Here is a 13762-nt window from a genome sequence, read left to right as displayed (position 1 = left end):
ATCAAACAAATCTTTCACATGCACAACTTCAGGGTGCCCACATTAGTCCTTAAAACTTTCAGCTTCCTCAGTCAAATCCTCTTGGAGGACGAGATGATACAATGGTATGTACATACATACATACACACATACACACAGTGCATATATAAAGTCTACACCCTCTTTAAAAATTTTCACCTTTTGCTGCCTTGTGGAGTTAAGCCTGGTGTTGGCTTAGTGGTTAGGGTGGCGGCTTGGGATCCCAGGGTCCTGAGTTCAAGCCCCGTTGGCTGCTGAATTAACACCAGGGGGTTGACTCAGCCTGTCATCCTTCCGAGGTCGGCGAAATGAGTACCAGTGTACTGGTCCCGGTGCATGCCCCGGTTAGAATAGGTGTACCATATCCCTGTGTGTCGTAAGAGGCGACCAGGGTTGGCGTCAGGAAGGGCATCCGGCCATAAAACATTGCTTCAAGAAAAAGCCAAAAACCCCTGCACAGCAGGGAAAAATGGCTGTAAAAACGGCTGCCTTGTGGAGTTGAATTAAATCGCATTAAATGAGACTTTTCCCACCTTAATTTACACATCGTAAACCACAACTTCCAAGTGAAAAACAAATTCGAGAAATTTCAGAAAATTAATTAAAAATACAAAACTAGAATCTCTTGGTTGGATGAGTGTTCACCCCTCTTATAATAACAATTATAAAAAATTAAAACTGGTAAACCAGTAATCCCGGGCTTCAAGGCGTGCCTCCATTTTAACAAATTTCAACACCATCACCCTGTCACATGATATGGGTTTTCCGAGTTAGAAAGTTAGTTCAAGTCTGCAATGTGGCCCAGCTACGGGGTCCCTCAAGTTATCTCAATGAAGGATTGAAAAGCCCATAGCAATACATGATAGAGAAAGAAACTTCACATTGGACAAATCGAGGCTGGACAAATTTTCAAGTCCCCAAAAAAGTCCAATAACTCCACAGTTGCATATTAATGTAAATGGCGAACTTGTAGAACGTGAAAATATCTTCCAGAATTTATGGTCACTTTTTGTCTATCTTCTTTGGTTTTCATTTTACGACATGTCAAAAATGGGTGATTTTAAACTTTGGGGGGCTCTGGGGCCTCACTGGGGTAAAATACAGACATAGCGTAAACATATTTGGAGTCCCCTCTTCAAGGCCTATCAGAATCTGTCATTAAATTTTTTCAACTCTCATTTGCATATTTGGCATATTTAATGAGGCGAATCGGCATCATTTTAATCATATAAATTATGTAACGATTTCGATGAAATTAACAACTTAACATTCCAATGGAACCTTGCAAATGTGTTCAAAAGTTTGAGGCTGTCGTATTACCCCTTCTGGAGAAGAAGATGTTTGTAGGTTTTGGAGAAAATCCAATATGGCCGCCATACCACGTGACCTACGTCATCAAAATTTTCAAAGTATAAACTTCAGGTGGAGAGTTATTAAATGGATAAGTTTCATTGAATTTCATCCAAGCGTTGTTTTTATTTTATGACATTTAAAAAAATGGGTCATTTTCAACTTTGGGGGGCTCTGGGGGCTCACTGGGGTCAAATACAGACATAGTATAAATATATTGGGAGTCCCCTGTTTATGTGCTATCGAAATTTGTCATTACATTTTTTCAACTCTCATTTGCATATTTTGCATATTTAATGAGGCGAATCGGCATCATTTTAAATCATATTAATTATGTAACGATTTCGACGAAATTAACAAATTCACATTAACATCGAACTTAGCAAATGTGTGCAAAAGATTGAGGCTGTCAAATTATCCCTTCTGGAGAAGAAGATGTTTTTAGGTTTTGGATAAAATCCAATATGGCCGCCAGACCACGTGACCTACGTCATCAAAATTTTTAAAGTATAAACTTCAGGTGGAGAGTAATTAAATTGATAAGTTTCATTGAATTTACTCCAAGCGTTGTTTTCATTTTATGACATTTCAAAAATGTGTCATTTTCAACTTTGGGGGGCGCTGGGGGCTCACTGGGGTCAAATACAGACATCGTATAAATATATTGGGAGTCCCTTGTTTATGTACTATCTAAATCTGTCATTAAATTTTTTCAACTCTCATTTGCATATTTTGCATATTTAATGAGGCGAATCGGCATCATTTAAAATCATATAAATTAAATAACGATTTCAACCAAATTAACAACTTTACATTCCCAAGCAACTTAGCAAATGTGTGCAAAAGATTGAGGCTGTCTGATTATCCCTTCTGGAGAAGAAGATGTTTTTAGGTTTTGGATAAAATCCAATATGGCCACCATACCACGTGACCTACGTCATCAAATGTTTCATAGTATAAACTTCAGGTGGTAAGTAATTATCCTGTTAAGTTTCGTTGAATTTCATCTGACAGTTTTCCCTCCAGATTCGCCACAAAATCGGTCAGTAGAACATAAAAACGCCGTTAATAATAATAATAATAATACTAACGAATTCAATAGGGCTTCAGCACTTGCTTGAAGCCCTAATAATACTAACGAATTCAATAGGGCTTCAGCACTTGCTTGAAGCCCTAATTAGCTCAGGTGTAACCAATCACCTTCAAAATCACACACCAAGTTAATTGGCCTCCACCTGTGTTAAAATTAAGTGATTCCGATTATTTCAGAAATTAAATCAGCTGTTCCTGGAGGTTTCTTCTGCTGCGTAGTGCATTTCACAGCAAAGACTCGACCATGAGAACCGAGGAGCTTTCAAAAGACCTCTGGGATAAAGTTGTGGAAAGGCACAGATCAGAGAATTGGTATAAAATATTTCAAAAGCCTTGAATATCCCTTGGAGCACAGTCAAGAAAATCATTAAGAAGTGGAAGGTGTATGGTACCACTAAGACCCTACCTAGATCAGGCCGTCCCTCCAAACTGGATGACCAAGCAAGGAGGAGACTGATCAGAAAGGCCACCAAGAGGCCAATGGCAACTTTGAAAGAGCTACAGGCCTTTATGGCAAACAACAAGGTCAGTGTGTGCATGTGACAACAATATCCCAAGCACTCTCCACAAGTCTGGCCTGCATGGGAGGGTGGCAAGAAGGAAGCCATTACTCAAAAACACCCACCTTGAGCCCCATTTGAGGTACGCAAAAAAACCACTTTGGAGATTCTGAAGCCATGCGGCAAAACGTATTGTGGTCTGATGAAACCAAGATGGGACTTTTTGGCCTAAATGCAACATTACGTTTGTTACAAACCCAACCCAGCACATCACCCAAAGAACACCATCCCTACTGTGAAGCATGGTGGTGGCAGCATCATGTTATGGGGATGTTTCTCATCAGCAGGGACTGGGGCACTTGTCAGGATGGAAGAGAAAATGGATGGAGCAAACTGCAGAAAAAACCGAGAGGAAAACCTGCTGGCCTATGCAAGAAAGCTGAAATTTGGACGGAAGTTCACCTTTCAGCATTACAATGACCCAAAGCACAAAGACAAAGCTATACTGGAGTGGTTAAGGAACAAAAAGATAAATGTCCTTGAATGGCCCAGTCAGAGACTCAACCTAAATCCAACCAAAATCTGTGGCATGACTTAAAGATTGCTGTCCATCAACGCTCCCCACACAACTTGACTGAGCTTGAACAGTTATATACAGAAGAAACGGAAAATATTGCCCAATCAATGTGTGCAAAGTTGTTAAGACCTATCTCAACAGACTCAAAGCTGTAATTGCTGTCCAAGGTGCTTTCACCAAGTATTAGCTCAGGGGGGTGAACACTTATCCAACCAAGATATTCTAATTTTGTATTTTCAATTGATTTTCCGAGATTTGTAGAATTTGTTTTTCACTTGGTAGTTGTGGGTTACAATGTGTTAATAAAGGTGGAAAAAGTCTGGTTTAAAGCAATTTAATTCCAGGCTATAAGACAACAAAAGGTGAAAATGGTGAAAGGAGGTGTAAACTCTCTGTCGGCACAGTGCATACACTTGCTCCTTGACACGTGGATATAAAGTTAAACTATCCTGTCTATCCCCAAATCATGTTGGGGTGGGGGAGGTGTCGGGGGGGGGGGATCATCATGGAGGAAACATCTCCAGGCAACACTCATCTACTGGCAATCTACTGGAAATTTTTTTTTTAAATTTTTTTAAAGTCACTCAGTATAGAACCTTGTGATAGATTGTAAAACAGAGAGTACGTGATTCTTTCATCGCATTATGCCACCATATTGGAACAAAACAGTTTGATTTGTCATCATACAATGCGAAGCAAGCTCCAGTACAGCTTGTTACGGTTCTGAGAGGGAGGCTTTAAGTGTTTTGTCTTTGTGACTGGTCGTGGTGTCCCTGATTTTTAGCCACGTCTCACGTAGTGAACGCTGGCTCTAAGAGAGCTCCACGTTGTTCTTCTTCTTCTTCTTCTTCTTCTTCTTCTTCTTCTTCTTCTTCTTCTTCTTCTTCTTCTTCTTCTTCTTCTGACAAAACCTTTAGGACTCGGCTCTTTTATATACAGGATCCGGATCTCCTTAAATACTAAACACCTGTACACATCCTCGCATTGAGGGTGCCTTTTGAGAGCGTCTATCATGAACTTTTAAATATATTCGGACATTTGCTTTAAAGTTTCGGAAAGTTCACGTTACTATTTAAAGATTATTCCAGTTAATGTGTTGTAATTTCGTAAATACACTATTTTCTCGTCATGAACGAGGAGCCTCCATGACGGGTCTTGCAATTGGCTCCATAAAGGCACGTGACGAAATATCGGAAGTTGTTGTTATTGCGTTTCGGACGCGGCTCTTGGACACATTTGTTCTTGTTGAAGAATAATTTTTCCATTATTTAATTTTTAAAATTGTTGAATTTTTCAATTTTCATTATTTATTTCCCCACCCCCAAATTTTCAATTAATTATTTAATTTTTAATTATTTATTTTTCACTTTTCATTATTTAATTTTTTTATTTAAATTAAAAGTACAGGTATTTTATTAGTCCCCTACCAGTTTCACCGGAAGGAACTATAGGTTTGCTTTCTGTTTGTCTGTCCATCCGTCCAACCTGCGGTTTTTCAGAATTTTTTCCCCACACCCTTTAATATGTTCAACTGAAACTTGGTACATGGCTTTATGATAACTTGCAGAACAAGTTTGAGTTTCAGGACGTTTTGTGAATTTTTCAGAGTTATGCCCTATTTGGACTTAGAAAATGTCACATCGGGAGTGGACATGTATTGCAAAGCAATTCTCACTTGGTCATTTTGTTTTTTCATTGTGACACAGAATTTCAAGTGCTACCAATTTGCTAATACAGTATTACGAGTTGGCTGAACTGGGAACCATCAATGATCTCTGATCGCATCCCTCGAGTTGCCTCCACCACCGAAGGTGGAGGGAGGTCATGTTTTCACCCCTATCTGTCTGTCTCTGAACAGGATATCTCAAAAAGTTGTGGACGGATTCAGACGAAACTTGGTGAACAGTTCGGGTGTGACAAGGAAGAATTGCTTCAATTTTGGTGAAGATCCAAATCCGGATCTGAGAAAGTTTTAAGTGATTCTTCACCATAGGGGATGATAGCGATATAGTATAGCACATTATCTCAAAAGGTTATGGACGAATTTGGACAAAACTTGAACAGGTTGGTTGTGTGACAAGGATGAATCGATTCGATTTTGGTTTTGATTTTTCACCATTGAAAGATGGGGCCAAAAATGATATATCGCATGATATTTCAAAAAGTTGTGGACGAGGTATGACAAAAGTAGGTGGATGAGTTGGTTAGGTGCCAAGATCAAGATGATTCGATTTTTGTCCAGGTCCGCATCCAGATCCGGCGCATAAATGGGATACAAAACATTAACTGTTCAGCCTGGTGTAGGTAAGCTCCCTCCCCATGCCATTCTAGTTTAGCTTTGAATTTAATGGAATACCATGGAAAAGCAGCTGGGCACAAGCCTTTCATCGGTATAACTGATGCATGGTATCAAATAGCATGGTTAAAAGAAGGAGTGCTCTGTGGCTAAGAAATGTGGAACAGGTTTTTCTGTCCAGATACACATTCTTCATCTCATGGGAGAATGTGTGGGATTGATTGGAATGCCAATTTCAGGCTCGATAATAATGATCACCGACAGAAGACCCTATTGTGACAATCACAAAATCTGACCAACAAGAGGCGGCACTATCTGCTGATGCTAAATAATCCTATCTCAGTCCTACATTAGACTGCCAGTAAATGCGAGAGTAAAAGGTCCATGCTGTGACAGAGAAGCAAGATCATTATTGACTCCAAAACACTTGTTATGCATTGCCAACAGCATCATAAGTAAGATAGTGTGTCACCATGCTCTTTATTATTTCTTCATCTTTTCCTTTGATGCTAGAATGCTGCATTTACTTCATCCTCACATATACAATAAAGTGGCCAGTAATTAAATCCTCATTTATATTTTTCCATGGACTACAATTATTGCTGGAAAATGAATTGCCATTTTCTTCTTAGTCTTTTAAAACCTTTTTCTGCCTCCTACTTTGTTTTCTATCCAATTTATATTCACTTGATCTCTTACAGGCTTTTCAATTCTAATTAACATTCCCTTGATATAAGCTAATCCATGTGAGCAGTGAGCATCGGAAATAATGTGCTTCGTGGGCAAAGTGTGCCCCAAAGTTATACAAGAAATAGATTGTATCCTAAATAATGTATAAGCACTGCCATCATATGGTATTTAATACTTTGCAGGCTCGAGAATTCAGTCAGCGATTGAGGTGAGACATGTCGAATGGTATTAAATTTAAACAATGAATTGAATAATGGCTTTGTAGCTAACCTAGAGGGCTGTTCGACAATCCTCTCTAAGATTGTACAATGAACTAGAACAGCACTCAGGAAAGTGCATACCTCCACCAGGCTGAACTGTTAACGCTTTGTATCTCACTGATAGGATGGATTTTCATCCGGATCTTCACCAATGTCAAATCAATTCATCCATGTCACACACCCCAAACTGTCCACCAAGTTTTGGCTGAATCTGTCCATAACTTTTTGAGATATCCTGTTCAGAGGCAAACAAAGAAATAAACAAACAAGAAAGTTGTTGTGCAGATCATGATGCTTGCAAAATCCCTAAAACAAATTTCACCATTAAAAATGGTGGTTTAATTCAGTGACCTGAAATGCAGCTCCTCTTCAAATTTCAAGTCAATCGGATGAAAAATGTGGATTTTAGAAATCTCACCAAAGTTGTTGACCTTTGGCCTATGTTCACATTTTGTCTGATGTTGACCTCAAAAATAATTGATTGTTGAATTCAGTGACCTGAAATATAAATCCTCTTCATATTTCAAGTCAATCAGATGAAAATTGAGGATTTCAGCAATCTCACATAAGTCGTTTACCTTTGGCCTATGTTGAACTTTTGTCCGATGCTGACCTCGAAAATAATTGGTTCTTGAATTCAGTGACTTGAAATATAAATCCTCTTCAAATTTCAAGTCAATCGGATGAAAATTGAGGATTTTAGAAATCGCACATAATATGTTGTTGACCTTTGGCTTATCTTGAACTCAAAAATTATGAATGTTTTTTTTTATCCAAAACTGGATTAGTCGGTGGGCAGTCGGACTAAAGAAAAGTAGTGGAAAAGATATTTGCAAAACAAATCAATAGAGTGTGAGTCAATCAGAGAACTACGTGAATAGAGGAAGATTACGAGCGGTATGATAAATGTTTGATGTAGGCAGTAGGTGTAGGGAGGACAGGCGGTAGTGTACATGGGTAAGGCCTGAGGCCTGAGGCCTGAGAGATGGTTTTGATATCGGATGAAATTATTAAATATGTAGTTTCTTTATTCTGCAGAAAATATCATAGACTAGTCGTGAAGTGTTGTTTCGAGAGAGTGGGATTAAGGGATATTGAATAAAGGTTAAATGTCTGGTCATGGGAGGAAATGTTGGTACTTGTACATGTCAGAGCAAATTATATAGGGAAGGTTTACGCTGAGGATGTAAAAAATAGTTTGCTGCAGCTGCAGGTTATTGGGTAGTCAACTGAAAGCAAGGGGTTGTGATGTCATGTTTTCTGCTATTCTTCTGAGAATACGAAAGAGACTAGTTTTTAAATATGCAATGATTGTCACCCTTATAAATGTGAAAATGATGAGTAAGTACATACTGCATACATGCAATATATAAAAATAGGACCACTGGACCTGCAGCTTATCTGGGCCCTTGCCAAATGCTGTAACCAAAATTTGGTGGCATTCTGACTGGTGGGTCTGGAGAAGAAGATATTTGAAGGAATCTATGTGATTTTCCCCAAAATTTACGAAGTCCACCATTTTGACACACTTCTGCTCACCTGATTGGCATGACCTCCACGATTTAACATCCCTATCCTGACCTAATGTTGTGTGGGCACAGGCAACTTGATAGTTATTTTTAAGACTGCAGTCTTCATTTCTACGACCTTTGTCAGATATAATATTGAAAAGTACTCAATATTTTTCACAACTTAGGATCATTTGTTCACCTGATTGTGTTTTGTTTAACTTAGCCTGTTATTGCAGGGCACTGCAGTAAAGTGTGAGGTTTAGGTGCTGACGACTGTAAATGAGCAACTGTTATGTCAAGTACCACAACAGATGCCAAATATGTTCACAGAAGGGGACCAGAACTCCAACACCACTTTGTGGAGCAGGTAGGATCAGGTCCGTAGAACTGGTCCAGGGCCCCAGACCGAAGTACTGATGACTATAAGAAGCAACCTTTGTGTCACATCCTACCAACACAATCATCCGCTTTAATTTTACTTCTTGCCGAGCTCTATCTGACTTAGCCAAACCACCCTTTTCTGAATATCGCTAGCAATCGTAGCTGGCAGCAGAGAAGTGCAGGGAACATTGTTCCTCAATTTTGGTCCAACAATATGTTCAAAGTGGCAAAGTGAAATTCTGAAAGTTTAAAATTTTTAACCAAAATTAAAACTTTTAACCCAATGATCAAAGCCAAACATATACACACACCGCAAATCAAAACGAGAAACAAAATGTATTTTTGGAAAAAAAAATTGTTCCAAATAACTTGCTCTTTGCTTTACCTGTCTCTGCTCATGTATCCTGATGGTTCTTCCAGGCCTGTGGATCCACCTTGGCAACTAGAAGTGCTTCCCAGGATGGTCCATGACTGGCTACAACACCTGAGAGGAAACTCGAGGCAAAGGGCATCTGCCATTCAGGAACACACATCCAAACAGTTATGTTTCAACATGACGTATCGGAACTCCTTTCCAATGTTAAAGCAACATAATGTCCAAACAGCATTCCAGTGGAGTCTAATATGTGAATGTGATCAAATACAGCAAATGTACCACAATGTACTGAATTACTCTCCTAAAACAAAAATTACACTACTTATAGTTCACCATTACTGCAAAGCTAAGTAAATGTATGAAACATATAAATTGGTAAAATTAATAACATTCAGACATTGGCATGTGTTTCTGGCTGAGAAAACGTTGATATACTGAATGACCGAGATTGAATCACCAAATGATAATGTTAACTGTTAGGTATTGAAAGCAGAACACAACAGAGAAAGAAAACATATTGATGTTTTGGATTTGACGAGGTTTTTTTTGTATAGTGTCGAGGCTCATGGATGAACTAGAACACAGAACAGATCAGGATGAAACGGAACAAATAGCAGCAGAAAGAGAGGTGGTGGTGATGGGGTACACAAACAGCAGGGTTAAAGGACAAATTGGAGAGAAACTTGGAGAAATAATGGACGTGGGGAAGAATAAGAGCAAGGTGCAGACATAGTTAGTGGTCAAGATGGACACAGCCGCAAACTCTTAATCACACAAGTGAAAGGAAAAACTGAAACTCAGAAAGAGGTGGGCTTGTGTAAGGTTAATGGGGGTAATTAAAGATCATGGGGGTGGATGGGGGATGATCTGAGATGGTGGTGAGCAGCTGTCCTGAAGCCTTGGAAGGAAGAATTAAATTGAAGAGACTGAAGAAGTTGGTTTCACAGGTGGGGGGAAAAAAGAGGAAGGAATGAGTGGAGGTGAGCAGCTGTGAGTCTGGATTTTTGGGAGTTTCACCAGAATAGGCGTACTGGCAGACCAGACCAGACTGGCAGACCAAATGGAGACAGCCACAAGCTGTTAATCACAGAAGTGCAAAGGAAAACTGGAAACTTGGGGAGAGCTGTGCCCTGCAGAAACGTGGGGAGGGGACAAAACATGGAAAGGGCCGAGGGTCCAAAACCAGAATGGAGGTGGTAGAAGATGGAGAGATCGCCGACCTGTCTGCAATGAGAAAGAGATAGGCCCAGAGTGAGCTTCATCAAAGGACATTCCGATAATTCGAAGGCCTTGGTTTCCATGGCGTCAAGCTGAAAAGATGTTTTAATCTTGTACAGTGATAAATTGTGAAAGGTATCCATTATTGTTAGTGAAAAAAATAGGTAAATTTCTAATTTTATTAATGTGTTTACTTAAGGGCACAGAATCATCAAATTGTCACCTGAAACCCACCTCCATGTGGTCACCCTCAATCACAAACTCAGTCATTAGGGATGCTTCTATAGCATAGTCTGTGATATCCTCTGTTGAGGTTTATTGATGCCGATAGGCTTTTTAAATTTGTATTGAAAGGTGTTTTAAGATGTTTTATCTTTTTAAGGTGACCCCACAGGTATCTGTTTAGTAATGCAAGGTCAGGGAAAAAGAGCAAAATTGTGCCTCACGTCTTTCTTCTTGTGGTACCCATGATGAGATTGAACAAGATGACAGGGTTTCTTAATAATCTGTTTTCTAATGAGGCCACATTTCATCTGATATGTAGCAAGCAGAAAGGTAATCTGTCATAACTGCAAGATTTCAGAGCAGGTGAATCCCCATGAAAACAAAAGAGAGGAGCGTTACTCCCGCAAAGTCAATTCTTGGTGCTCTGTGCGCGGGGCCTCATCCTCAGGCCGTTCTTCTTCACTGAACCCACAGTGACAGGAGAAAACTAACTAAACATTCCACAGTCATTCTTCCTTCCATAGCTTAGAGCTGTCACAGGACTGCAAAGAAGGGTAATCCTTCAGCAGGATGCCCCCACTCCTCCCCCTCATATTTTCCCACTGCTGTTCAAAGCATCCTCTATCAGTAATTCCTGGATGCTGCATAGGCCTTGGTGAACCAATCGCACAACCAATATTATCCCCACACCCGACCTCACACAAATTATTCACCGTTATATGTGAGACCACCTCAAGACAAGGGTCGTACCGTGGAAAAGCCTGTCCCTGCCAGCATCAGCGAACTTCAACTGAGGATCACCGATGCTGTCTGCAGGTCATTCCACAGGAGCACATTCAAAAAGCTATTGGTGGGTTTTAGCGATGAGTATGACAACTGTTCACAATCGAGGGTGGTCATGTGCAGGTATATTTAATGAGAGAATTTGATGATTCTATAACATTCTATTTCTAGATAAAACCATAACAGTTATAAGCGATCCTTTATGAACCAGATCCTTTAAGTAAACTAAAACATGATGGTTTTGAGATGGGTGATATTGATCTTATCGATTGGCCAATTGTTTTTGGCCAAAAATAAAACATTTTACTGAAATCGCACAAGTTAAGTAAACAAAGGATTCATTCAAATGTTAACTGGCAATTACTTAGCTTTCATTGTTCTCTGGCAGTTTTCTGGGATAACATCAACATGTAAAGCAAGTAAGATAATTGAGCTCACATAATATGTGGGGACTAACGTTGCCCAACCAAATTTTGTCAGATCAATTTGTAATCACAATTTTTTGTTGTTGTTGAACATTCAATATCACAATTACAAAGTTTGTTTCACACCAAACAGAGAAGATTTCTGATGACTTTGGCCTTCCAGCGTCAAAGATCTTCGATTCCTTGAAGCGTTACAGGTAGCTCGATCACTTTCTGAGCATGTAGCTCCAAAGCCGACTCGCTGTTTTGGTTCAAAGGGAGAGAGGGAGCCAGGGAAAACATAACTTGGAAAAAATATATAATTGAATCATGGCAACGACAATCACGACAATGTTACCAAAACAATTACCAACTTCGTGTTATAGAATTTCCCTTACTTAAGAATTCCCGAGTAAACAAAAATGAATAACGAGAACTCAAGCTCAAGGAATTACTTGCTTCACATCTGTCCATAGCTTAGTCAATCACAGCAATCCTATCCTTGAGACCGTGAACTGCTTGCTTTGGTATTCCGCCTTGGTGAAAATGAATTATTGGCTTGTCCTTCTTCGGATAGAACTTCACCGGAAAACGAGGCTTCGAGCCATAAATGCAGCTCTCAAATCTCTAATACTTCTGCTTGCATTCCTCCAAAAATGAGCCAAGACTTTTCTGAACATGTAAAGCATTGTAAAGAGAACTCAGAACATTGTGGAAAGGCAACATTGGCATCAAGATGGTGCAAAAAAGAAAAAAGTACTCCATGGAGTGCTATCCACTCGTCGCATAAAATTAGCATCTTAATTCGCAAATGGAACCAATTTGCCTCCTGTTAATGGAGAGGACATACGCACTGCTGAACAGTGTTCAACAACAGCCTCACAGGAAATCGAACCTTCGCTCTGGCCGCTTGGCTGACCGGGCTTCACCTTATGTCATGTACGTCTTCACGTGTGCTCAAAAAGCTTTGGCCGGTTGGATTAGGCAAACGGGACACCGGCGGAGATCGAAAGCGACGTCCCCCACACTTGGGACGGGCCCTGAGTGATGTCCGGTCTCTTGGCTCCTGGCTCGTTTTGCCACGCACGCTATCCAAACGCAGGAGTTTCGTTGTTGCTGCTCTTGCCCATGTAAGGAGACGTGCATAGGGGCACTCGTATACATGGACACACGGGCCCTCTTACCTCCTGACTCTCTTTGAGCTTGAGAGAAAAAAAAAAGGTGTCCCACATTGATATGCAATACGAGCGAGCAATTCAGACATGCTGTTGCCGTTTCTCTTTGCTTTTGGAAAGTAAAATTAGGTTGGAATAACTCTTGGGAATACACAGCTATATTTAAGCTTTTATGACCTGAATAAACTTTGTATCCATGGTTATGCTGATCCCATTGCAAACCGATTCTTATATTTGGTTCCAACAGTTAATTAATTGAGGATTGTAATAATAAGGAATACCATCCATTGCCAACAATGACATGAATCATGTTATCGATACTTTGAGGAAGATCTTCTTATTTGATATGCAGCACAAGGCTGCGGGGCAGCATCATTGGCTGAGAGCACGGCCGTGCTGCTGATGTGCAATCCTTCTTCGGATAGAACTTCACCGGAAAATGTGAAGTTCTATCCGAAGAATGCAAGTTGGTCTCCAAAGCCCTCTGTGGGTTGGGACAGGAATTTAGAATTTGGCTAGGGTGCCGGCAATAGCTCACCTACTCTTTGCGAAGGATACTGTGCGATTTCAAGCATACACCAACTAATGCAGTTGATGGAATGCCCAGTGTAACTTCCATCCGAGGGGCGGCACACACATTGATGAATCACCCTTCCTGCGAAACACCAAGATGAGAGTTTATAGTTTGGCCGAGATTAAAATGCAGGAGGAATACAGCTTCGAGGGTAGTGTGCGTACCTCGAAGCCATCATGTCAGACCTGAAGAAGGTTACAATTCTCCATTGTACCATCAGCGAATTTATTTCAACTCAATCCAGTCGAACAAATGTTTTGACCACTTAAATAATGCTCATCACTTTAAACACATGATGGGGCTAAGAATTGCAAAAGAAAATAGTTTGTTTG

General features: G+C 40.1%; 1 protein-coding gene and 1 long non-coding RNA gene across 2 annotated transcripts in view; both read right to left on the bottom strand.

The window, feature by feature from the left end:
* Positions 1–9194, bottom strand: part of LOC147026739 (uncharacterized) — a 120662-nt gene extending 111468 nt beyond the window's left edge. Inside the window, exon 1 of the mRNA XM_085883586.1 lies at positions 9061–9194. Within this exon, the coding sequence (XP_085739712.1) occupies positions 9061–9194 (134 nt within the window). The remainder of the gene's footprint in view (positions 1–9060) is intronic.
* Positions 9195–11293: 2099 nt separating this feature from the next.
* Positions 11294–12912, bottom strand: LOC147026738 (uncharacterized). The gene is made up of 3 exons (XR_015058489.1): positions 12611–12912; positions 11829–11943; positions 11294–11304 (listed from the first exon to the last, which is right to left on the bottom strand). It is a non-coding gene; the product is annotated as an uncharacterized LOC147026738 (long non-coding RNA).
* Between the last annotated feature and the right edge of the window lie 850 nt (positions 12913–13762).

This window comes from Eptatretus burgeri, chromosome 5 (assembly GCF_056783735.1).
Source record: "Eptatretus burgeri isolate ZD-2024b chromosome 5, Ebu_testis_v1, whole genome shotgun sequence".
In the NCBI taxonomy this organism is placed as follows: Eukaryota; Metazoa; Chordata; class Myxini; order Myxiniformes; family Myxinidae; genus Eptatretus; species Eptatretus burgeri.
The sequence above is the reverse complement of the archived record's forward strand: the minus strand, read 5'-3'. Positions and strand labels throughout refer to the sequence as shown.